This window comes from Rattus norvegicus, chromosome 4, assembly GCF_021556685.1.
Source record: "Rattus norvegicus strain SHRSP/BbbUtx chromosome 4, alternate assembly SHRSP_T2T, whole genome shotgun sequence".
NCBI lineage: Eukaryota > Metazoa > Chordata > Mammalia > Rodentia > Muridae > Rattus > Rattus norvegicus.
The window spans coordinates 105,743,900-105,768,759 of record NC_141537.1 but is presented as its reverse complement, the minus strand read 5'-3'; the positions used below and the strand labels follow the sequence as shown (position 1 = coordinate 105,768,759).

At 49.1% G+C, this 24,860-nt stretch overlaps 1 protein-coding gene across 14 annotated transcripts; it reads right to left on the bottom strand.

The window, feature by feature from the left end:
* Positions 1 to 464: 464 nt before the first annotated feature.
* Capg (capping actin protein, gelsolin like) lies at positions 465 to 24,207 on the bottom strand. 14 transcript variants are annotated; one of them, XM_087656622.1, is made up of 11 exons: positions 18,183 to 18,274; positions 17,800 to 17,966; positions 15,740 to 15,805; positions 6,328 to 6,363; positions 5,982 to 6,154; positions 5,730 to 5,884; positions 5,378 to 5,545; positions 4,102 to 4,251; positions 3,677 to 3,769; positions 3,067 to 3,199; positions 465 to 741 (listed from the first exon to the last, which is right to left on the bottom strand). In XM_087656622.1, exons 4-11 carry the CDS (start codon positions 6,348 to 6,350, stop codon positions 587 to 589), a joined length of 1,050 nt encoding a protein of 349 aa, XP_087512748.1. In that variant the 5' UTR covers positions 6,351 to 6,363; positions 15,740 to 15,805; positions 17,800 to 17,966; positions 18,183 to 18,274; the 3' UTR covers positions 465 to 586. The 14 variants fall into 14 exon arrangements, with proteins under 14 accessions (XP_087512748.1, XP_087512744.1, XP_087512750.1 ...); XM_087656618.1 differs by lacking the exons at positions 17,800 to 17,966; positions 18,183 to 18,274 and adding exons at positions 17,328 to 17,385; positions 17,522 to 17,548; XM_087656624.1 differs by lacking the exons at positions 17,800 to 17,966; positions 18,183 to 18,274 and adding exons at positions 17,328 to 17,385; positions 17,522 to 17,548 and having other exon boundaries at positions 15,747 to 15,805.
* Positions 24,208 to 24,860: the final 653 nt, after the last annotated feature.

Genomic DNA, 24,860 nt, shown 5'->3' with positions numbered 1-24,860 from the left:
TCTCTCTCTCTCTCTCTCCTTGGGCTGATCAGTCAAACACAAAACTCAGTTGGGGGAGGGACAACAGCTAGCCAGCCAGCCTGTTCTAGGGCTGTGGCAGGCTCTGTTCTGTTCCACTCCCGGGTGAGTGCAATCATTTAAATCTGCCTCGGGGCCTGGTTGGAGTGTCTGAGCAGAGTCACAGCCACTGCCTTCTCTCAGCCGGGAACGTGAGACTTGAAAGTGATGCTGAGGCTTGGCACTGTGCTGCCTCCCTGTTAGGTTCTTCTGGGCATGGTGGGTGGCAGCCAGCAGCCTGCCTGGGAGTCCTAGGTCATGCAGAGTCAGTGCCAGGCTCCTGGGAGCTATGGACTTGCTGCTTATGTTCTACTCATCCCTCAGTATGGGGAGGAGCCCCAGTGGACAGGTGGGAGTGAAATCAGCTGGGACCAGTGGTACAGGAAGAGAGCTGCGGGGAAGAGAGCTGGGAACAGAACGTGTCCTTTATTGAGCATCCAGAGGGCCCCTCAGTTCTGACTCAGCAGCCAGAGGGGAAACAAGCAGGCAGGTGGTGGGGGCAGGAGAGCAGGGATGGGGACACCCACCCTCACTTCCAGTCCTTGAAGAACTGCTTGAAGATGGGACTCTCTCGGCCCTGGGGCAGAATCTCCACCTGAGTGTTTGGGGAATATCTCATTCGAGAGATGAAGCCATCAGCCACTTGGAGGGCCGCCTGCCGCTCCTTCTCATTGGCTTTTCTCCCTGGAACACAGGAAAAGAGGGTTGGGGGGGGGCAGTGGAGGGGCTCAGTATTCATGAAGCTCAGGGTTCTGTCCCTAGCACCACAGAAAACCACACTTCACACTCGCCCTCAGGAAGTGGAGGCAGGAGGATGAGAATTTGAAGATCGCCTTCACACCTTCAGCTACATAGGGAGCTTCAAAGTCAGCCTGGGCTGCATGAGGCACTGAGAAAACTTAAAGGCCACAGAACACCTGACAGTTTTTAAAACAAATGTACCCAGAGTACCCAAGAATACTGAGGGGGGTGGTTGGGGAGTTAGCTCAGTGGTAGAGCGCTTGCCTAGCAAGCACAAGGCCCTGGGTTTGGTCCCCAGCTCCGAGAAAAAAAAAAAAAAAAAAAGAATGCTGAGGGGGTCCCTGGGGTATGAAGTCAGCCTCTTAATACTTTTCCCAGAAAGCTGGCTGCTTTAAGCTAAAATTAAGTAAATAAATAATAAAGAAATAGACAAAATAAGACATCTCTTCCTCCTGGATCAACAGACTCTTCTAGTTCTGGTCAAGCCACCTTAGGAAGGATGAGCTTCCTCCTAGACATCAAACTGGAAGGCCAGGGGCTGGAGCACTCGCTTCTCTTGCAGAAGACCTGAGTTCGATTCCCAGCACCTACATGGCACTCACAGCCACCTGTAATTCCAGTTCTAACAGATCCAGTGCTGTCTGCTGGCTTCTGAGGACACCGCACACATACGGTTCAGACATGCATGCAAGAAATACACACATAAAAATGTAAAAACCTCTAGGGCTAAGGCCTCCCTTCCCTGGACCCCCTCACCTTTTGTATGTGAATAGTGTTACAGGGAACACTGTTCTGTTATCGGACCTCTTTGTGTGAAACTAAAGAGAACACAGTACAATTTCTTCTAGAGGTAAGTGAACTTCCACAAGGCCAACAGCCAAGATGCTTGCTAACAAAATGCTTATAAAACTGAAGACCACAGAGAATCTACCCAGTTACACTGGCAGTCACTGGGGCACAAACCATGCTTCCAGCTGAGGCATTTTGATAGGGAAACAGAGCCAGGCATGGTGGTCAGTTCTCTGGCCAGTGTTAAAAGTCCTGTGAACTACAAAGTGTCTGTGTCCTTCCTCTGTAACCGACACACTGTTCAGTCACCCATGGGCAATTGTCTGCCAGCCTCCTAGGCGTCCTGTCCCCCTTTCCTTCCTATGATTCTTCTCTTGGGGACTACAGACATTCACACAGGCCTCCAGAATCTCAGCATCGGCTCCATGGTTTATGGCACCTCTGCAGGGAAGAAAAGACAGCCCTGGTGCGAGGGACGTAGCTGGTGGTAGAGCATTGTCTAGCGTGCCCTGGGCTCCATCCATCCCCAGCACCAGAGAAAGCAGGCATCATAGTGCATGGCTCCTTCCCACATGGAGGCAGGAGGATCAGGAGTTCATCCTTGGCTACATCAGACAGGCCAGCCTGGACTACATGAGACCTGGTCTCATAAAACAAAGGGCAAGGGCTGGCAAGATGACAGTGGTTGACAGCACTTGCTGCTCTTGTGAAGAACCAGTGTTCAGTTCTAAGAGCATACACCAGGAAGCTCAAAACTGCTTCTAACTTCAGCTCCAAGGGATTGGCTGCCATGTGGCCTTTGGGACCCACAGGCACATGTGCAAAAGAGCACACAGGTACATGCACACATGTACATGCACACATGTACAAGCACACAAAAGTAAGAGACAAAGTAAATCTAAACAAAAAACAAAAAAACAAACCCAGAACCTCGGCTGAAGGGATGGACTGCCCATACCTTCCTGGGAACCAGCAAAAGCAAATGGGGTCCCAGGGTCATGTTTTCCCCAGATTTCTATGGTTAAAGAGAGCATCCAGGCTCCTGCACACAGCAGCCTTTCTCCTTCCAGCAGATATAATCTCTTGGAAACCCACAGCCTGCAAGTATACTGCATACTGCATAAAGCACCTACTAAGCCCGTCTAAAATTTAATTCTATTACAGTTCATGAAGAACCTCAAGATCAGGCACCCCAGAGCCCTGAAGGCCTGGAAACCGGGCCGAGAGTTCTCAAAATGTGGTCCTTGCAAGCCCACAGGCATGCCCTGGGAACATGTTAAATAACATGTTAAATATTCAGGTGCTCAGGCTCCGACCCACACCTGCAGGATCTGAATGTCTGGGCTGGGCCCGGCAATGTTCTGAACAGGCCCTTGAAGTTCTGAGACAGAGCTAGGCTGAGGTTTTCAAAATGGCTGAGCCTGCTGGGTTCGGAGCAGCTGCTGTACCCTCGGGCCCACACAGAGGAGCCACACATACCCTTCCAGATGTAGATTTTGCCACATAGCCCGTTGTCCAGAACAAAGCAGTCATCTGGAATTAGCAGTTCAGAGGCAAACGGGCTGGAGTCAGCCACCTTGGTCAGATTCATCTGTCCAGTGGCATCAGAGACCTGGAGAAGAAGGACAGTTCCCAGTGTGACTCACACACACTTCGGTCGTCGCCTGGAATGAAGAGATAGGTCACCTGGTTCTCTCCAACAGTCCTGAGAAACAAGCAGGAATTGCCCCCCACAGCCCCTACAAAAGCAAGCCCCGGACAGACCCTCTCTTGCCTATTACTGCAGTCCAGAGGCCACAACCCCCTAGGAGAAGAAGCGAATTCCACTTTACAAGTAACTATGCGGGGTTCAAATCAAGACAATCTCAGAATTAGCTTTCAACCTTCACCAAGGAACTGGAAGTGAATACCGTTTACCTTCTCAGAGGGCCATCCTTCCCACCCGTCTCTCCTCCAGCCCCCACAAACCTGTGTGATTCCTGGCCCAGCCTTCCCAGGGTCTCTTCCCTCAGCTCTGTACCCTGGCCACCTGCAGATGCCCTGTGCAGGATCACGCCAGGCTAATCCTCAGGGGGCCTAAGGTGCCCACCTTATACAGGGCTGCAGCCTGGGCGTTGGTCTGGTCCGCTGTAATGTCCTCCTCAGGGTTGCCCTCCTTCAGAGCAGGCTTGGGGCCCAGAACCTGTAGAGGCAGGCAGGATTACAGAGGCTTCTGCACCCAAATTTTCCAAGTAACCACGTGCAGGGCCACCTGCGTCCCGCACTGTGCAGGGAAAAGTGATGGGCCCAGCCCAACCACTCAACAGCCTCTTGCCTCAAGGCCATACCGTTCCTCCATCCCCAGAACACAAAGGTAGCCCATGAGCAAGTCTCAGGCTGAGTAGGAACCCCCCCTCCCGCTCCCCTGCCTTCCACCAATCCTCTCTCAGCCACCTTCATGCTCCCAGCTTGTCACTGTCTCTCTTGGCCACATCCAAACAGCACTTTCCAGCTGCCCACCCCAATGTCCCAAACCTGGATCATCTCGGCTGGCTCCTCTCCGTCAGTGATGATCTCCACCTGGGCCTTCCCCTGCCGCTCGCTGTCCCGGATGGCCAGGGCCAGGTCTCTCGCCTTGTTGCGCTCCAGGATGTTGGACTTGCCACCACACCAGGCAAAGATGTTCTGCAGAGAAGTCAGACGGGCTTACCAGAGTCAGCGGCCTTTGTCCTGGCCCCCACAGAAAAACTGTCCCCATAGGCAGGGCAACCATGTATGAGTGATGGCACAGGTCTCAGTACTCAAGAGGCAAAGGCAGGTGGATGTCTGTGTATTTGAGACCTGGTCTATGTAATGAGTTCCAGGACAGCCAGGGCTACACAATGAGTCTCAGGCTGTCTGGCTGTCTGGCGCTCTCTCTCTCTCTCTCTCTCTCTCTCTCTCTCTCTCTCTCTCTCTCTCTCTCCCTCTCTCTCTCTCTCTAAATAAATAAAATAAAATAAAATCCCCAAGATGTCACATCCTGGGCTGAAGGGGTTAAGAGTTAGTTAAGAGCACTCTTCCAAAGGACCCAGATTCAATTCCCAGTACACATACAGCTCCACCATTTTTATCTTGTTTATAAATTATCTCCTGAGGCTGGAGAGGTGGCTCAGTGGTCAAGAGCACACACTGCTCTTCTAAGGGGACCTGAATTCTGTTTTGAGCACCCACAATGGATAGTTCACAACTGCTTTAAGTCCAACTCTGGTGCCCTCTTCTGGCCTCTGCTGGTATCTGCATTCACATGTACATGCCCCACCCCCAAGACACAAACACAATTTTTAAAAATATAATCAAATTACAAAAAAATATTTTTTCAAAAAAAACCCCCAAAAAAACCCAAAAAAATCAAAACCCTAGACATGTTTTCTAAAAGTTTAAAACTTTCTGTTGAGTCACATTTATATAAAATATGCTCAGGGTTGGGGATTTAGCTCAGTGGTAGAGCCCTTGCCTAGCAAGCGCAAGGCCCTGGGTTCGGTCCCCAGCTCCAAAAAAAAGAAAAAGAAAAAAAATATACCCTGGGCTACATGCAGCCAAGGGCACAGGTTGGACATGCCTGAAAGTTATGACAGGTATGAGACCACTGTTTGAGGCTGGAACACCTGAGGACTGCACTGTCTGTGTGGCTGGGAAATAAGCTCTATGGATTCCTAAGGGCTGACTGGATGGGATGTCTTCTCGTGGAAGACTAGGTCACCAGAGTATGGTCCTAGCATCTCAGCTCTCCTTTCCCGGACTCCCAGCCTGTGATCTCAGCCATACCCACCTGACCCAGGTCCAGGATGAAGCAGTCCCCAGTGTTGAAGCTGTCCCAGCTCAGAGCCCTCTCGGTCGCACGGATGTTCTTCTTCCCCTTAACCTGGTAGAGCTTCCTGATGGCTGCTGGCGTGGTGCCCGAGGTTGTCTTGTGGAACGCCGACTCCACGCCACCCTCCTGCAGCCCAAGAGACTGGCCTTAGTGGCCTCATAGGCAACCCAGAGGCCTCTGCCATTCATCGCGCTGGGAGACGCAAGAAGGTGGAGACCAATCGCAGGCTTTCCACAGGACAACATCCAACCAGAACAGGAGTTGGTTGGGAGAGAAGCCAAGGAAATGAGGACTTGGAGGAGGATCTCACCCGATACTTGAGGCCTTGTGGGAAGTAGCTCATGAAGAGGTCGGACTCGTTCCCTTGAACCTCACGGTGCTGCACAGGCCGCTCCCCCAGCAGGGTGTTGAGGTGCACAGCTAGCACAGCGCAGGCCCCCTGCTCATCGCGCGATGACTGCTGGCCTAGGATAATTAGGAAGTGAGAGGCAAGGTCCATGAAATCCACTGCCACCTGCATCGCTGCCTTAGCCAAACCCAGACACCATTCCAACCCCTGTACCTATCCACAGGTGCAGATGGGAGGCCTCTTCCGGGCCATTGTGAAGCACTAGGTAGGAATCCCCAGAAAAAAAGATGCCATGGTTCTCTCGTGCTATGGGCACCGGCTTCAGCTTCTCCACACGCCATATGTGTAGGCCTGGGTCTTGGACTGAGGCTGGGAATGGAGAGCCACTGTGGGGAGAAATGGTTGGTAACAGACCCCACGAGGAGTGGGCTCAAGCACAGAGACTTGGGCAGGCCTGGAGACGGGTCTGGGTATAGTGAGAGCAGGGAGGAGGGAGAAGCAGCCCTCAGAAGTAGAGATGGGAAGAGAGCAAAGGCTAGGGGTGGGGCACACTGCCTACCTCTGAGGGATGGGCGTGTACATGCTGTTTTCAGACCTGAAAAGAGAAGCCATGATTGTCTCAAGGGCCATCACACCAGCTCTCCAGTGATGTAGAGGGTACTTCTAGGAAGTCAGTTTTTTATGTAGCCTTAGGTTGTCCTCTCAGTCTGTAAGAAGCTAAGCATGACCTGAGGCTGAGGCAACGCTCAGTGGTGAAAGTCCTTGCCTGGCAAGTGTGAGGCCCAGAGCTTGAATCCTCAGAATCCACATAAAGGAAAGGAAAAGGCCACTTATGACAGCGCACACAGGTGTAACCCAGTGCTAGGGAGGTGGAGGCACAAGGTTCAGAAGCCCAGGACATTCAGCCTCCAGGCAGGCCTGGGTTACATGAAACCCTGTCCTAAAACAACAAAAAGTGCCTGGCACAGTAATGCACACCCGCCATTCCGGCATTCCAGGAGCAGAAGCAGGAGGAGCTGAAACGCAAGGCTATCCTTGGCTACATAGTGAATGCTATGACATCCTGGGCTATAAGACACCGTCTCAAAAGAATAAGAAAGGAAGAAAAAAAAAACAAAAAAAAAAAAACAAGGGGCCAGTGACACAGCTCTGCAAAGGTGCTTGCTGCATAAGTCTGATAAACTGAGTTCGATCCCCAGAACCCAGTAAAGATGAAAGGAGAAAACAGACTACATGAGGTAGCCCTCTCACCCCCACATTTACCCACCTATGTAAGCATCCAGATACACACCCATACTAACAAAAATTATATGTTTAATATTTAAAAATATCTTGGGGCTGGAGAATGGCTTAGTGGTTAAGGGCACTGACTGCTCTTCCAGAGGACCTGAGTTCAAATCCCAGCAACCACATGGCAGCTCACAACTGTCTGTAACTCAAGTTCCAGGGGATCCAACACCCTCACAGACATACATGCAGGCAAAACACCTGTACATAAAATAAAAATAGATAAATCATTTTTAAAATCTTAACGATGAACAATAGGGAAAGGACTGGAGAGGGCTCAGCTGGCAGAGCGCTTGCTTAACGTGCATGAGGTTCTGGGTTTAATCCCTAGTCCGTCATAAACTGGGCACAATGCTGCCTCACGCCTGTAGCCCCAGCCCTTGGGAGGCCAAGGCGAGGATTCAAGGTCATCATCAAAAAAACTAATGCCAGCCTGGGATCCACGGGACCCTGTGAGAAGAGAGAACTGCGACCCTTTAGCCCCAGCACTCAGAAGCAGAGGCAGGTGGATTGCTGCAAATTCAAGGCCAGCCTGGTGTTCGTAGTGTGTCCCAGGCTAGCCAGGAAGAGGGAGAGAGAAGGGGCATTGGGGATCCTTATGAGAATTTTTTATTCTTTAAGTCTACTGAAGCCAATACCTTCTCCACAGGATGCTATTCTTCCTAGCCAACTCTCTCCCCGGAGAACTGCACTCATTCCGGGCATTACCTCTCCCTTTATGTTCCCAACATCTTCCAGTTCCAGAATGACAGACGCCATCTTTGTTTTGTAAATCGGTAGAAAAAATATTTCTCAGGTAAAAGAAATTGTAGTGAAGGGAGAATGCAGAAGGCAAGCTGTTGTTTGGTGTTGTTAGATGTACCAATCTTGTTTCATGATTTCAGAAAAATGCAATCGCAACAAGTTCCCCCTCCCGTTTATTTGTTCCTATTGGGAGTCGGTTCTTCTTCACATCCATGTACGGACTGTGGTGCACACACATGTGTGCTTGAGTGTACATGTACACACTAAAGAAATAAGTAAATAAGTGTGAAGACAGATTTGGCATTCCCTTCGACCGTGTGTTCTAGGGATCAATCTCAGGTGCCCCCTTAATTAGCTATCAGCTCTCCCTTACTGTACACTGAGCATGTCTCAGGCCTATTTTTTGGTTGTTGTTTGGTTGTTTGTTTTAAGGCTTAAAGGGCAGAGCGCATAAGTCATCAGCATTTAATTCAGTGTGCACGCTTTTCACTCAAGTACAAAATGGATCCTAGAGACCGCTCAGGAGGAGGACTAGAAGAGATCCTCAGTGGCTGGGTCAGTGCAGAGGGTTGAGGGACTAGGGAACAACATGAGGCAGAGCCCTGGGGAAAGGTGACAGGCCAGGGGAATCACCCCTTTCCTTTTCCTGACCAACCTCCCAAACAGAGGAAGGCATTTGTTTTTTCCAGCAGGACACTTCCCCCAGGGAGGGAACTCTATGGGGTGTGTCCACATCCTCCCCACCAACACACACACACCCCGCTAGGGGCAGCCCAGCCTGTGACTCACGGACTGATGAATAGTCTGCCCCAAACCCAAGCTCAGGAACGGGACAGACTGAACCCACAGCTTCACCGTTTTCAGTTCTGTGTTACCAAACGAGAAATTAGGCCGGAACTCAAAACCATGTGTCCTCCTCCGCTTCAAGCCACCACAGGGCTCTGACGATAACCATATGCACACCATGGCATATGCGTGTGTACACACACACATGCACATACACACACCATGGCATGTGTACACACACATATACATACATACAAATAGATAAATAAATGTTCAAAAAAAGACAGCCTGGCACCTTTCAAAAGTGCAAAGACTGGCTAAACCCCATCACTCCTTCTGAACCTTCTAGACCTTCTTATGTACCCCCTTGTCAAATCTAGTTTCTGCCAAAGATCCTTGAAAAATCAGTTCAGCTGCAAATCCCCATAATCCCCATCCTGTCATCCTTTATCAGATCTGTTCCTCAACCTGCACCATCCCCCACAAGATGGCTGATCACCCAGACCATCTTCAGCAAGAATGCTGTTAGGTTAGTTTGCCGGAACCTCCCAGCCCCCTGGCACTTCCTTTTAGTACTTTTCCACACACTGACCCTCAGCTAGCTCTAGCCGATGTAAGTCTTGTTTGCTCACACTACTCTGGGTCTTTTTCCCACACTGCAAGGCCCTGGCACTGTGGTTCCTATAGTTTAGTGACGGCCCTGCTAAAGTCTCCCTTACGGTATCAAGTGTCAGGGAATACGTTTTTACTTTTTTTTTTTTTCTTTTGGCACAGGGTCTCCTGTAGCCTTAAGCTGGCCTTGAATTCACTAAGTAGCCAAGGATACCTTGAACTTCTGATCCTCCTGCCTTCACTCCTCCCCCATGTTGGATCACCAGCGGGTTTGGTTTACGAATAGCTAGAGATCGAATCTAGGTGCGTATGCATGTTAGGTGGAACTCTGTCGCCAGCTACATCCCCAGCCCCTAGGTTATTCTTCAACAGTGTCAGTGCATATAAAGGCCAGGAGATGGGTTGGGAATTTAGCTCAGTGGTAGAGCGCTTGCCTAGGAAGTGCAAGGCCCTGGGTTTGGTCCCCAGCTCCAAAAAAAAAAAAAAAAAAAAAAAAAAAAAGAACCAAGGCCAGGAGATGTTCAAAGTGATCCTCTTAGTGCAGTGAGGTCTATGAGAACAGCTTAGTCTAACACCTGGTACACTGGAGCTGTGAAGGAGAGGGAGGCTTTTAAAACTCCTGACAAAGCTAGGCAGGCTGGTACAAACCTATAATGCCCATTAATTGATAACCTGAGATACACATCAGAAGTTCAAGGCCAGCCCGGGATGCTGAGTGTGTTTAAGGCCTGTGCAACAGAATGTGGCCAATCTTAAGACAAAACGTAGAAAGAAGGCCAGGGACAGAGCCCAGTGGCACAGTGTTTGCCTAGCATACTCCAAGTTCAATTCCAGCTCCCAAGGGCGGAAAGGGGTAATGGGGGACAATGAGGTAGCTGAAACCACACTGCATAGACAGGGCCTGGGTAGCAGAGTGTGAGAGAAGCTCCAGATTCTGAGGCTCCGGCTGCTCTCCCATCAGCTCAAGGTCCTGCCTATGTTCCGCCCTTCCTTGGGAAGGGTCTTCTATTCCTGTCTCCTTGTTTCAGCCCTTTGACCTGGTCCTAGACCCCTCTATCCCTGTGGGCACACGTCATGCTGCCTGTGGGATAATCGACCATTCAGTAGGATCAGCTTCTGTGGGAGCTTCCCCAATCCTGCCACATCAGCCACAGCTGGCTGATTTGGACTACATCTCACTGCCTTCTTGTGCTAACAACAGGGCATACCTGCTACCCCATCACAAGCATCTGTGACAGCCTATTCATTTTCATTCCCTCAAGATCTGATCTGGGGGCCCCATCATGAAGAACAGCCCATGCCTTGTGGCCTACCTAGAAGGTTCAGGAAGTGGGGAACCATCACACCCAGTGAAACCACAGACCAACTTCCTCCCCAGCAGACTGTCACATAATCACAGACCAGCATTAGAAGAACCTTGAGTGCTTAGATAGTCCTTAGGACACAGTAAAGGGCCCTCTTCTGTGGCACACTTCACCCTCCTCCTCTTGAATGCTCCTGATGGTGGGAAACTCACCACCTCACAGGCAGCCTCTGCTGACTTCCGTTGGGAATGGGAAGCATGGAGGGACCAGAGCAGGGCCATGGGTCATAGCTGGAAAATGCTCTACCACTGAGCTACATCACAGCCAGCCCCCTCTGCTGAAGACTCCTTTATCCCATTGTGCCATAATGTGGTGAGTTTGAGGGACTGGCTTTCTCCCCGAGACAATAAAGCAGCTTTGGAGCAGGAAGCAGGGTTTGCCTGTGGACCTTTGAGCACACCTGATTGTGTCCAAAGAATGTGTCTGATTGCCCTGATTTGCTGATCTGCAATTATTGGATGAAACCAACGGGATTGCCTAGGCTCTCAACAGAAAGCCACAGGGCAAAGAGGCCCATCAGACTGTCCTGAGTAGTGGGAGAGCATGTGTGCCCTGCTGGCTAACTCTGGCTAGAATACCTTTTAAGGATACACCAGGGGCTTAGAAGTGGAGACCACGTCCACAAATTCTTGATTCTATCAATGACCTGATTGTGCATCGGTGACCCAGTACAGAGAGAAACTGGCACTATTTTTGCCCTCTTGAACCCTGACCCTCAATAGGTCACTTCCCCTCACAGTCCCCATCTGCCCTGTTAGTGTGAGCTGAAATGGCAGCAGCCCTAGGGAGGAAATGGGTGTCAATACAAGAAAGCACAGGACTTGCTAGACTGTGACCCATGTTCCTTAGAAGTGGGAACAGCAGTGGCTCTGAACCCCCAGGACAATACTCTGTCCCCACACCCCCAGATTCTACCTTCATTTCTCTCCACACTGTTCCCCAGATGACCCTCTGCTGGGGGCTGCCTGAATGCCCCTCACGTAGCTGAACCTACCTTGCTCCTCAACTCCCTCCAGTCCAGTTGTCTGGGCCCAGGATAGTGCTGTCTTGGGGACAGGCACCACCAGATCTGAACTCACCTCCTGACAGGTTGATGGCCTCTGCAGATCTCCAGGTCTGAGACCTCCTCCTACAGACCAGGATGAGCCCAGACCCTTTAGCTCCTCCCCTGTAGCTGGAACACTCCCCACCCAGGCCCACTCAGACTCTGCAGCTGCAAAACTGCAGATAACGACGACCTGAGACTGACTTATGCCTGGGGACACCATTCCCACCTGTTCCCGGACCCTAGCAACCAGCCCTCACCTATCCACCCCTGAGGATCCTAGCCAGCCCTTCTCTACAGAGCCCTTCCCAATTTTACCTCTCCACCGGCCTTTTCTTCTCCGACTAGTCTCAGCCTGCCCCACGCTGGCTTCTGACTTCCCTCTTCTCCACTGGGCTGTCCCGCCCACCTGCCCCACCCATGGGGAGGCTCAGAACTCAGAGGTCTAAGATTCTGGAAAGCAAGCTCCAAGACTGAGCCATGCTGATGGAAGACTGCCCTTTCCCGGACACGACCACTGGAAGGTTAAAGCCTGACAGGGTCTCATCACAGCAGCCTCAGGCAAGGCAAATTCTGAGCAATTTAAAGTCAGATGGGCAAGGAAAGCCCCATTCCACTCACTAGCCCAGGCAGAGGCCCCAGTCTGCTCAGGCCCTGCTGTGGCTGGTTAGTCACATTTCCTGGATTGGGTCACTGGCCCTACACTACTTTTTCCTCCTCCCCCTGACTAGCTGTCACATTGCCCTGAATACATGTGATGATGCTCTTCTTCATGATCTTCTAAATGATCTTCTAATTCTCCTCCTCCTCCTTCCCTTCCTCTTCCCTCCCCTCTCCCCTTTCCCCTCTTCCCTCCCCCCTCCCCTCCCTTCCACTCCCTCCCCTCCTCCCCCCTCCCTCCTCCTCCCTTAGTTTTTTCAAGACTCAGTTGCTCTGTGTAGACTTGGCTGTCCTGGAACTCTCTCTGCAAACCAGGCTGTTTGTGAAGCAAAGTTCCAAGAGAGTGTTTGGGACCCTGACACATTCCGGTTGGGTTTGGGTGTGTGTGGATGTGTGTGTACATTTTGGTGTTTTGTTTTTGAGACAAGCTCTCATGTAGTCAAGCTAACCTCTAAATTATGTAGCTCAAACTGGCCTTGAACTCTTGTTTGTTTGTTTGTTTGTTTTTTCTCAGAGTTGAGGACCGAACCCAGGGCCTTGCACTTGCTAGGCAAGCGCTCTACCACTGAGCTAAATCCCCAACCCCTGGCCTTGAACTCTTAATCCTCCTGACTCCTGAGTGCTGGGATCACAGAGGTGCATCACCGTCTGTTGTTTGATTGTTTTACTGAGACCGAGTCTCACTTTGGAACCTGGGTTGCTACAAAACTCAATCTGATTGGCTTCAACTCTATGACAATCCTCCTGCCTCCGCTTCCTGAGCACTAGGGATTACGTGTACTGAGGCACCATACCAGGTACCTTGACACGTGAAGTCTCTCTGTGTCCCAATTCTCAAAAGACTAACCCCTTAGCTGGTCATGGCGGCTTGCGCCTTTAATCCCAGCACTCAGGAGGCAGAGGCAGGAGGATGTCTTGAGTTCCAGGATACCCAGGCCTTACAGAAAAATCCTGTTTCGGGGTTGGGGATTTAGCTCAGTGGTAGAGCGCTTGCCTAGGAAGCGCAAGGCCCTGGGTTCGATCCCCAGCTCCGAAAAAAAAAAAAAGAACTAAAAAAAAAAAAAAAGAAAAATCCTGTTTCAAAAAACCCAAAACTTATAAATGAACGAATGAATGAATGAGTGAATGAATGAATGAATGAAGACCACCACCCCACACATCCATGGAGTCTGCTGCTCATTCACCAAATGTCCAGTGTCACACCGTCTGAGCACTAGGGATCTAGAATCATCAATAGAAAAGAGCATGGACGGCCGGCAGGATGTGGTGACACACCTGTGAAAGCAGCGCTTGGGAGATAGAAACTGGAGAATTGGATGTTCAGAGTCAACCTCAGCTACATGGAGTTCAAAACCCGCCCCAGGTGCATGAGACCCTGTCTAGAAACCCTTCCCCCACATCCCAAAAAGAAGCAAATAAATATGATCAAGCCAGCCAGAACTACAAAACAAAACCTGTCTCAAAGAAAAGAGAGAGGACTGAGGGTTTCAAGCTCAACCCAAAGCAACAACCTCTCCCTTCACATAGTCGCAGGACCATAATACGGAATCAATCTGGTCTAACTTGCTGGCTCCAGGAAGGCCTTACCCTGAGGCACAGCCTGAAGTCACACAGGAAGCAGAAGGCTGGCTCAGTCAAGGAGGCGCTCATTCCCACCTGAATCTCTAGGTCAGTGGTTCTCAACCCTCCTAATACTGCAACTCTTTAATACAGTTCCTCCTGTGGTGGTGGCCCCAGCCACAAAATTATTTTCATTCTACTTCATAACTGTCATTTTGCTACTGTTATGACTTTGTGATGTAAACAGTTTAGAGGTAAAACTTTACCAAATGGTTCATGACTCATAGGTTAAGAGGTTCGAGAGAATATGCACCCAATGGGCAGACACAGTTGGGTGGCTCAATGTCCAGGGACCCTGGCAGGGCTATCCTGAAAGAATGTTAGTCAACAGTCAGATCCACACAGGGCTTAGTGTTCAGAGTCAAGGCCCTGGCTCTGGTAGTGCAACAGGACCAGAAGCAAGCCTTGCTAATTATCCGACCATCAAACCGGTCTAACACCGGGGCTGGCTACTGGGAGAAAGCCTGGGGAAACAGAGCACTGAGTGGATACTGGGAGTTGGTATTTGCTTGTTTGGGACTGAGCCTGAAGACATAGCTCAAGCCAGCTATGATGTCTTTGTCATCCTCCTGCCTCCATCTTCTGAGGGCTGGGATTACCGATGTGCACCCCCAAGCCATCTAGACAGATGCGTTCTGTGTGCTAAAACACCATCAGAGCGAGAATTAACTGTTTTCTCAAGACAACAAATACAATCACGAATGGGAGTGTAGGGGTGGGCTGGAGAGATGGCTCAGTGGTTAGGAGCACTGACTGCTCTTCCTGAGGTCCTGAGTTCAAATCCCAGCAACCACATGGCGGCTCACAACCATCTGTAATGGAATCTGATGCCCTCTTCTGGTGTGTCTGAAGACAGCTACTCATATATAATGAATAAATAAATCTTTTTTTTTTTTTAAAGAAAAGAAAGTTGTCCTCTGGCCTGCACATGTGCTGTGACATCCACCCACATATGACGAATAAATAAAACTTAAAAAAAGTAAATGTTCCCTGTAAAGATCACAGTTTGTGGTGCTGGAGAGATGGCTCTGTAGTTAAAAGCAGTGGCTGCTCTTTCAGAGACTCAGGCTCCATTCCCAGCACCCACATGGAGGCTCCCAACTATTTGCAACTCTAGTCCCAGAGAACCTAATGTTCTCTTCTGGTTGCCTCAAGTATTAGTCATACACACTGTGTACATATATTCATACATGCAGACAAAACACCCAAACACATTAAATAAACAAACAAACAAACCACAGCCTTTATTTGGCTTCCAAGTGTCTCCATGGTCAAATGACAGTCATGAAACCAGTAGTCAGAGCTAAGATCCCAGCAGAGCCTTGTCCCTGACAGAACCACAGGCTTGGTGGAAAGCTTAGTAGAAAGGTTACTGGTTGGTCTTAGCTGGGCAGTGGGGATGCATGACTTTAATCCCAGCACTTGGAAGGCAGAGGCAAGTGGATCTCCATGAGTCTGAGACCAGACTGGTCTAGAGAGCGAGTTCCGGGACAGACAGAGATACAGAGCTGGCCTAGGCCTAGGACTGGGGAGATTGATATATATATCAATCAATCATTGATATTCAATCATTGATATCAATCAATATTGATATATATATATATATCAATATATATCATGCTGAGAGGGATCACAGCATGAGAGAAAGACAAAGAAGAGCAGGAAGATGGCTCAGCTAGTGAAGCCGTTACTTCCAAGCCTGAAGACCTGAGTCTGACCCCCAAGCCCCACACGGTGGAAGAAGAGCTAAAGCTGGTGCTGGGGCATGCTTACAGTCCCAGCACTTGGAGGTGGAGGCAGGAAGACCTCAAAATGATCCTTGGCCACACAGAGAGTGTGAGAAGTGCACTTACTACTTACGACGGGCTGAGCCTCCTCAGGTCAGTGATTCAACTCTTCAGAGCCTCCTCCTGTCCAATCTGTAAGCAGGGCACACAGACAAACGTGAGGGTTAAACAAGATGCTGCAACTAATGAGCACATGAGACATGCTAGGTCAATGTAAACCCTTGTTTGAAATTACATTTGTTCATTTACCTATGTTGGAGGAGGGGTGGTGTGTACACACCACCGCTTGAGGACAAATTATGGGAGTTGGTTCTCTCCTTCTATCATGTGGGTCCTGGGATCCAAATCCAGGTCTTTGAGTTTGGGGGCAGGGTCTTTACCAGCGAAGCTGTCTCATGGACTGTTTCTCTTTTCTTTAGTCTGCCATTCAAGTCAGCAATGACTATGACCCTGCTGAGATGACTGACTAGGGTCCAGCATGTGCCACACCGATCCCCATTCCCTCTCAAACTTCGTGGTGTGCCTCAAGGAAAGAAAGTTCAAACCAGGGATTCCCCTCCCCCAATACCCAGATCCTTGGGTCCTAGCGGTATTAGTGCAGAACCTAGGTGGCCCTTAGGTTGAGAACCCATGTACACACCAGGGAACAAAGATGAATGAAAGTCATTGCTCACTGCATTTGAGGGTCCTATTACCAAGGGAAGAAAATTTTATTAAAAAAAAAAAAGTTGTTGGGGATTTAGCTCAGTGGTAGAGCACTTGCCTAGCAAGCACAAGGCCCTGAGTTTGATCCTCAGCTACGGGGAAGAAAAAAAAAAAAAAGACAAAAAAAAAAAGACAAAAAAAAAAAAAAAGGGCTGGAGAGATGGCTCAGCGGTTAAGAGCACTGACTGCTCTTCCAGAGGTCCTGAGTTCAATTCCCAGCAACCACATGGTAGCTCACAACCATCTGTAATGGGATCTGATGCCCTCTTCTGGTGTGTCTGAAGGCAGCGGCAGTGTACTTATATGTAATAAATGAATAAATCTTAAAAAAAAAAAGTTGTTGGTGCCAAATCGATGGTTCAGTGTGGTTAAGAGAACTCTCGGCTTCCCCAGAGGACCCAATTTCAGTTCCCAGAACCCACATCAGGCCACTCAAACACTCTATCACTCCAAAACATCTGATGCCGTTCTAGCCTCCACATGCACAAACCCCCACTCAGACACACAAAATACACATGATAAAGAAAGAAAGAAAGAAAGAAAGAAAGAAAGAAAGAAAGAAAGAAAGAAAGAAAGAAAGAAAGAGAGAAAGGAAGGAAGAAGGAAAGAAAGAAAGAGAAAAGAAGGAAGGAAGGAAAAGAAAGGGAGGGAGGGAGGAACGGCGCGGGGGGGGGGGGCAGATAGAGTCAGAGAGAGGCTTGCCGAATGTAGGTTTAAGTGTGGTGGTGCACACCTGTAATCCCAGCACTTGGAAAGTGGAGGCAGGAGAATCACAGGTTTGCCAGGTTTGCTGTTATCTTTGGCTAGGTAGTGAATTTAAAGAGGTCTGGGCTACGTGAGATACCGTTTTAAAAAAAGTTATAAAAGAAAAACAAGGAACTTGTTTCTTTTTAAGACTCAGGTTGAGGTTGATTTCCCCCACCCCCACCACGCTTCTGTTCTGCCCTACCTTCAACCCCCTGCTTCAAGTTTGTCCCTCGGGAATTGGAAAGTGCTCCTGATCTCGCCTGCGATCAAAAACCAGAACAGCTTTCGTCCCTAGAAGCCCGGGAAGGTGCGGGGAGCCAGGTGCCCCAGGACCCGCAGAGTTTAAGTAAGATCGCTGGGTTGTGGAGAACAGAAGCCCGAAAAACCGCGACTTACTTGCTCAGGGGGTTCCTGGCTCTGGACAAAGTGGTTTTGCTGGAGACCACGCCTCCACCCCTCGGAAAAGTGAGTCACCCAGAAGGGCCAAGTGGCAGGGGCTGACTGGGGGCGTTCCCTTCAGTTTGCTGCTCCAGTGATCTAGCATTGGGAGCCTTGTAGGGACCCCAGGGCCAGTAAAGAAAGGTTCTCTAAACTACGGAAAAACTGGGGCCGAGGAGGGCAGCTTCCACCTCCCATACAACCCATAGGTCCTTGGTCTCTGTCAGGATACCAACCTCTGCTGTTGCTTGGAGCACCCACTTGGTACCTGGTGCTTTCTTTTATCTTTCTTTTGTTTTTGAGACAGGTTTTCTCAGTGTAAAGTCCTGGAGCCTGGAGCTTGCTCTGTAGACCAGGCTGGCCTCAAACTCACAGAGATCCTCCGGCCTCTGCTTCCTGAGGGCTGGGATTAAAGGCAGGCTAGTCTTTGTGCTTTCAAGGTAATCTTTCTCTAAGGATGCAGCTCTGTGGAGTGTTTCCTAGCATGCAGGAAGCTGGGTTTGATTCCCAGCACCACACGTAATGGTAGTACGTGCTTGTAATCCCAGCACTTGGACGATCTCACACACACGTAAATAAATTAGTGTGATTTTTAGCAAACATGATCTTCCATCCTCACCTCCTTCACCATTATTCCTACTTATTCTCAGGGAGGAGCAGAAGAGAGCCAGGAATGTAATCCAGGCTGTCCTGACCTGCATCAATGCGCCTTTCTACCCTTCTCTAATTCAACACCAAACAGACCAGCCAGTGTCTCCACCGCTGTCTGCGTCGGGTCCGGCCCTTAGTACACAAACCCACTCACACCCAGTCCACAAAGCCGCTCTGTGTTTTGAGAAGCAACTTTGCAAAGGCCAAGCAGAATTCAATTCTCTGAGGTCCACTGACTGCTTTTGAAAGAATTTACACCCTGACTTTGTTTCTGAGCAGCTGGGCAGCCCAGTTGCAGCCTGCTGGCAAGATGGCTCAGTGCCAGATTTTTTTTTTTTTTTTTTTTTTTTTTTTTTGAGACAAGGTTTCACTGTATCTGCCTGGAGTGTTCTATGTAGAACAGAGACAAACTCACAGAGCTCTGCCTGCCTCTGCTCCCTAAGCGCTGAAGTTACAGGCATGTACAACCACACCCAGCTTAGTTTTCTACTTTTGACAGATGTAACACCCATGTAAACCACATCCCTACCAAACGCATCCACCACCACAGAAAATTCTGTCACCGGAGCAGGGTTTTTTGTGTGTCTCCCTCCCTCACCAATCACACTCTGCACATGTGGATCAGAGACAATAACAAGTCTTCCTTATAACTCCAACACCCAGCACAGGACTTAGAAGGTAATAACAATGAAAAAAATTTCCAATCTTTAAGACAACTTCCTATGTAACTCAGGCTGACCCAAACTCCCTAGGTAGCCTTAGATGACCTTGCACTTCTGTGTCTTCCTCCCTCCCCTGCAGAGCGCTGGGATTGCAGGCAAGCGTCACTATGCCCTGTGTGTGCCCAGTGTGCATAGCTCTGGCTTTGTGATCTATGCATGCTAAGCAGGACCAACACTCAACAATGTTCACTGAATGTCTTAAGTACATAATACACAAGTACCCCACTGAGTGATCACTGTGAAGCTTGCTCCCTTGTAAGGCAAGGGCGGAGACCTTATCCCTTCTAGCTGGGAGACAGTGACCCTGAGGAGCTGTGGGAGGATTTGTCTTGAGGGTTCATTTGCTGTTGTTTTGGGGTCTTTCTCACTCTCTCTCAACAAGGCAAGAAGAGTATGCAGAGACCCAGACTGAGCTGGCATGGGAGCCACTGAGCCGTCTCCCCAGACCCTTTGATTTCTTCTTCTTTTGATCCTAGGTCTTGCTATGGAACTTGCAGCGACTCTCTTACCTCTGCCTCCCGAGTGCTGGGATCACAGGAAGGAACCATCATGCCCAGTCTATTCTCTAGGTATTTTGGGAGAATATGTTCTAGTTTTTACTTAGAGTGTATACATGTGTTTATGTGTATGATGTGTTCATGTTCATGCAGATGTGTGGGCATGCATGTATGAAGGCCAAAGGTCAATGTCAGATGTCTTCAATGTCTTTATTATCTACTCTCTCTCTCTCTCTCTCTCTCTCTCTCTCTCTCTCTCTCTCTCTCTCTCTCTCTCCAGTGTTTCTCTGTGTAACCCTGACTGTCCTGGAAATCACTCTGCTGTAGACCAGGCTGGTCTCCAGCTCACAGAGCTCTGCCTGCCTCTGCCTCCCAAGTGCTAGGATTAAAGGCACACCCCATCACTGCCTGGTTCTACCTTATTTTTCAAAATTAGACTTTATTCATTTTATGTATGAGTGTTTGCCTGTATGTATGTCTGTGTAGCAGATACGTATCTAGTGCCTAAAGAGGTCAGAAGAGGACAACAGGTCCCCTGGTGCTGGAGTTAGAGGCGGTACGAGCCCAGAGGTGGGTGCTAGAACCTGAACACAGGTCCTCTGCAAGAGTAACAAATCCTCCTGCCCACTGAACCACATCTCCAGCCTCTCCCTTACTTTTTGAGCAAGGTATCTTATAGAACCCAGAGCTCTGTTTTAGCTAGACAGGCTGGACAGCAAGAAACCATGAGCCTCCACCTCTTCACCCAACTTTGAAATTACAAATATGGGCTGCAGGGGGCTGGAGAGATGGCTCAGCGGTTAAGAGCACCCGACTGCTCTTTCAGAGGTCATGAGTTCAATTCCCAGCAACCACATGGTGGCTCACAACCATCTATAAAGAGATCTGATGCCCTCTTCTGGTGTATCTGAAGACAGCTACAGTGTACTTATATATAATAAAAAAACAAACAAACAAACAAATATGGGCTGCAAACCTAGCTGTTACATGAGTGGTAGGGATCTAAATCATGCTTTCAGGTTTGTGCAACAAGCATTTTACCCACTGAGCCATTTCCACACACACCTCTCTTCCTGTCCTTTTTGAGGCAGAGTGTCATGTAACCCACATTGGCCTTGAACTCTCTCTGTAGTGGAGAATGACCTTGAACTCTTGGTGCTTCTGCTTTAGCTGGGATTGCAGCCAGGGACCACCTCTCCAGATTCTTTTCTTGCTGTCCTTTTTAATTTTACATGGATGGGTGTTTTTTTATGCCCGTATATCTGTGCACCACATGTGTGCCTGGTGCCTGCAGAGGCCAGAAGATGGCATCAGATTCCCAAAGATTGGAGTTACAGACAGTTGTGAGCTGCCATGGGGTGCTAGGACTTGAACTCAGGTCCTCTGCAGGAGCTGCAGGTGAGTGCTCTTAACTGCTGAGCCATCTCTACAGCTCCCTCTTTTGTTGTTCTTTTGAGACAAGGTGTCATACTGTAGCCCAGACGACTTCGAACTCACTGTAATCCTCCTGACTCAGCCTCTGCTGTGCTAGGATTACAAACATGAGCTACTTCACCCAGCCTGACATGTAGCCCTCTCTGAACTTTATCCCCATCAGTGAGATGAAGGCCTAGTTTAGGAGACTCTCCTGGCTCCTCTGACTCCAATCAGAGGCACAGTGCAGCATAAGTAAGCTCCTTGTAGCCAAGCGTAGGGAATAATTTAGCAAACTAGGATTCCTTGTGGTTGGCTATGTACACACCCTTCTCTCACAATGTACTCAGAAACCTGAGACCCTTATTTGAAGATAATATGTACACCTCTTTCCAAACACTGTACCTAGCTAGCAACCTCTAGGCAGTCTAGGACCCCCACCAGCATCAAGCTATATACATACCTCACTCCAATTTTGATGCAAACATCTCACATACCTTGTGGTTTACAGCTTGTCAAATATCCTGAGCCCCACACAAACCCATTTATTTGGTTGTTGGGGTACATTGTGTGAAGGTGTGTCTTTGTATATTAAATTGTTAATTCTGTGCCAGCAGAGAGCTAAATGCTGGCAGGATCTTGGTGTTTCATTTCTATGGCCCCTCTCCCACCTTAGATTTCATAAATATCCCTCCTTTCTCACTTGCTTAAGGTAATCTAGAATTGTATTTGATTGGCTATAGTAAGGAGCTGATGGCCAATAGCTGGGCAGGAAGTGGAGGGCTGATCTCCCGGGTAGAGAGGAGGACGCTGGGAAAAGAATCAAAAGCAGGAGATTCGCCAGAGACATAGAGGTGAATGACTGGACCAGAGATTAAAAAGCCTCTGTATCGGGGTTGGGGATTTGGCTCAGTGGTAGAGCGCTTACCTAGGAAGCGCAAGGTCCTGGGTTCGGTCCCCAGCCCCGGAAAAAAAAAAAAAAAGAAAAAAAAAATAGAATCGAGAAAAAAAGCCTCTGTATCATTATTTAATCACTGGCTGGTCTAAGAAGGTCCTCAAAGCAAACTGTGGGCACTAGGGAGAAGGTTGGTTCGATAAAGTAAGTGCTTACTGCATAAGCATGAGGCCCTGAGTCTAATACCCAGCATGCATGTAAAAAGTTGGTGCTACGGCCTGGAGAGATGGCTCAGTGGTTAAGAGCATTGGCTGCTCTTCCAGAGGTCCTGAGTTCCAATTCCCAGCAACCACATGGTGGCTCATAACCACCTGTAATGGGATCTGATTCCCTCTTCTGTGGAATGAAGACAGCTACAGTGTATATACATAAAATAAGTAAATAAATCTTTTTTTATTTCATTTATTTATTATATATGAGTTCATCGTAGTTGTCTTCAGACACACCAGAAGAGGGCATCAGATCTCATTACAGATGGTTGTGAGCCACCATGTGGTTGCTGGGATTTGAACTCAGGACCTCGGGAAGAACAGTTGGTGCTCTTAACCACTGAGCCATCTCTCCAGCCCCTAAATAAATCTTTAAAAAAAAAAAAAAAAAAAAGCTGGTGCCTGCATCCGACTAGCCCTGGGGAGGAGACAGTAGTCTAACTGAAGTAATGAGCTCATTTTAATAAGAAATCCAACCGGAAAAGGTCGAAAGCCAAAGAGAAAGACATTAACACAGACCTCTGGCCTTCAAATGCCTACACTACACACACAAACTCACGAACATGCAAATACACACAAACACAGAGGGACAGAGTGTTATACCAAAGATTCAACCACCAACCCAAATCATCATGGCTAAATTAATTAAAGCAAGCTTTTTTATTTGTGTACACAGGTTGCCTCCCCCTAAGGTTGGGTTCGAGGGGTTAGCACTGGATGTGAGGAAGACAAGTTTTCATAGTTCAGAGTAGGGTGTTTCCAAATGAGGGATTTGGCAAAATAGACAAAGTTACAGGAATAGAACATTAGTTATAAGGGCCTCCTGAAAAAAAAAAATGATTACAAGTTGGTCAGTAACAACAGATAGCCATAACAATCATTTTGAAACAAAGGTAACAAAGACATGATTGTTATTCCTGGAGCAGGCATTTGTAGTGAAGGTTATAGGTGGGCATAGTCCAATCCTTGAGAAACAGAGGGTTAATTATGAACAGGAGTGAAACTAGTTTGTGTTTACTATAAGACGGCTTTCAAGTCTAAAATGGAGGCAGGCTGGTTCTTCTAGAGCAAGGTATGTCTCGCCGATTTCTTGGTGATTAAAACCTTCCTTGGAGAAGTAGTTAACAAATTCTTGAAATTAATATTTATCAATCAATCCTATAAGAAAATGGACTCATGTGTACAACCCATCCTGGGCAAGACTGTTCATTATTTCAGGATACCATTAATCACAGAAAAGACCCCAGAGCCTTGACCTAATAATTTATTTTTGCCAGGAAGGGACTTCAGCATAAGGCTCTCCTAGAGCTTCTTCCACCCAGAGACTGGTCCTCAGTTTACCCAGTGGTCCCTGGGAAGGCCAGGACTGGACCTCACGGGCGCCCAGGGAGAACGCCTGCGAACTACAAGTCCCAGTAGGCAGTGGGCTGAAGGACATGACCTATACTGTCATAGTCGAAGCCCAGAGGTTCAGAGGGCCCTCCAGGGCAAAGTCGGACACGCTAATGTACGTACACACCCACGCATCACATGCGCCAGCCAGCCCCGTTCCCAGAAACTACAAATCCCAGCAGGCAGTAGGACGCTAGGTGGGGCCTAGAGTCCTGTTTTCCTCCGGAAGTGGAGTCAGGCAGGTGTGGTGCGTTCCTTTTAGGGAGGGGCTCCTGGCAGCCGAGTAAAGGCTGCTAGTGCAAAAGCGGTGGGTGCTGACGAGGGCCCACAGTAGGCATACAGTAAACACACATTGCTCCTCCTTGATTGTGACTCCATTACCTGGCCTAACTCCTTGTATAGGGGAGAGGAGCAGCCCAGACCCTGAAGTGGGGCTGAGCCCGTTTAGGGCCTCTGTATGGCTTGCAAGTTTCTGGAGAAGCCCAGGAAAGGTTTGGGTCCTCTTTGTCCCCTGACTGTAGGTCCCAGAGATTTGAGGTCCTGACCCTAGGCATCAGGATGAGAGGCTACTAGGGGGGCAATAATCAAGGTACTGTGAGCTAAGCATTCACTCTTTCAAAGGCCTCTGCCCACAACACAAGTGTCACAACTCTTGTCCTAACTTCCCAGGTTGACCAAAGAGCCTCTGAGGTGCTGAAGAAGGGACTTACCCAAACCCTTCAGTGCAAACCGAGCTAGATGGGATGAGCTGTGCTGAGGCCCCCACTTCCTCCACCTCCGCCTGGGGCAGCTCTCTCCAGAAGTCTCTTCTCAGCTGATTTCTGGCTCCCAAGTGGGGACTCAGGTTACACCTGTATTGGGAGCAGTGACACCGCAGTAGCCAGGAATACATGGACTTTCTGTCTCCGACCCCATTTTTAGTTTTTACACTTTCCGTGCTACCACATGCCTGATGATCAATGTCGTCCGGGAGAACACGGGCTCTGAAGGTACGGCCAGGACCCTGTTAAGAAAGATTTTACTCTTCTGCCGCTTGGTTGAGATCAGCTACTTCCGGGAACATGAGTCTTGAGACAATTAGAAACAACTCCAGAGTGAACCTAACCGTGAGCCAGGCAAGGAGAGAAGAGTGGGGAGGGGAAAGCCAGGAGACCAAGATGCCGAAAAGGTGGGAAAGAACCGGTGTAGCCAAAACAGCCGGATTATATAGGGAAGAGCGGCTGGAGAAGTTTAGGGTAAGGAGTGGGGTAAGCGGGTCAGGGGACAGTAACAGGTAGGGACTGAGGGGTGCTGGGAGAACCCAGAGGCCAGTCTGCCTTGCTATGTTAAACAGGCACCTCAAGCGCTTTTCCTCCTGGATTTGAGACGAGAGACAGATTAAGCTCAGTTGGCAGAGTTCTCACCTGGCCCGAGTGAAGGAAGTCCTAGGTCAAACCCCAATCCCACCTGGGGGTGGAG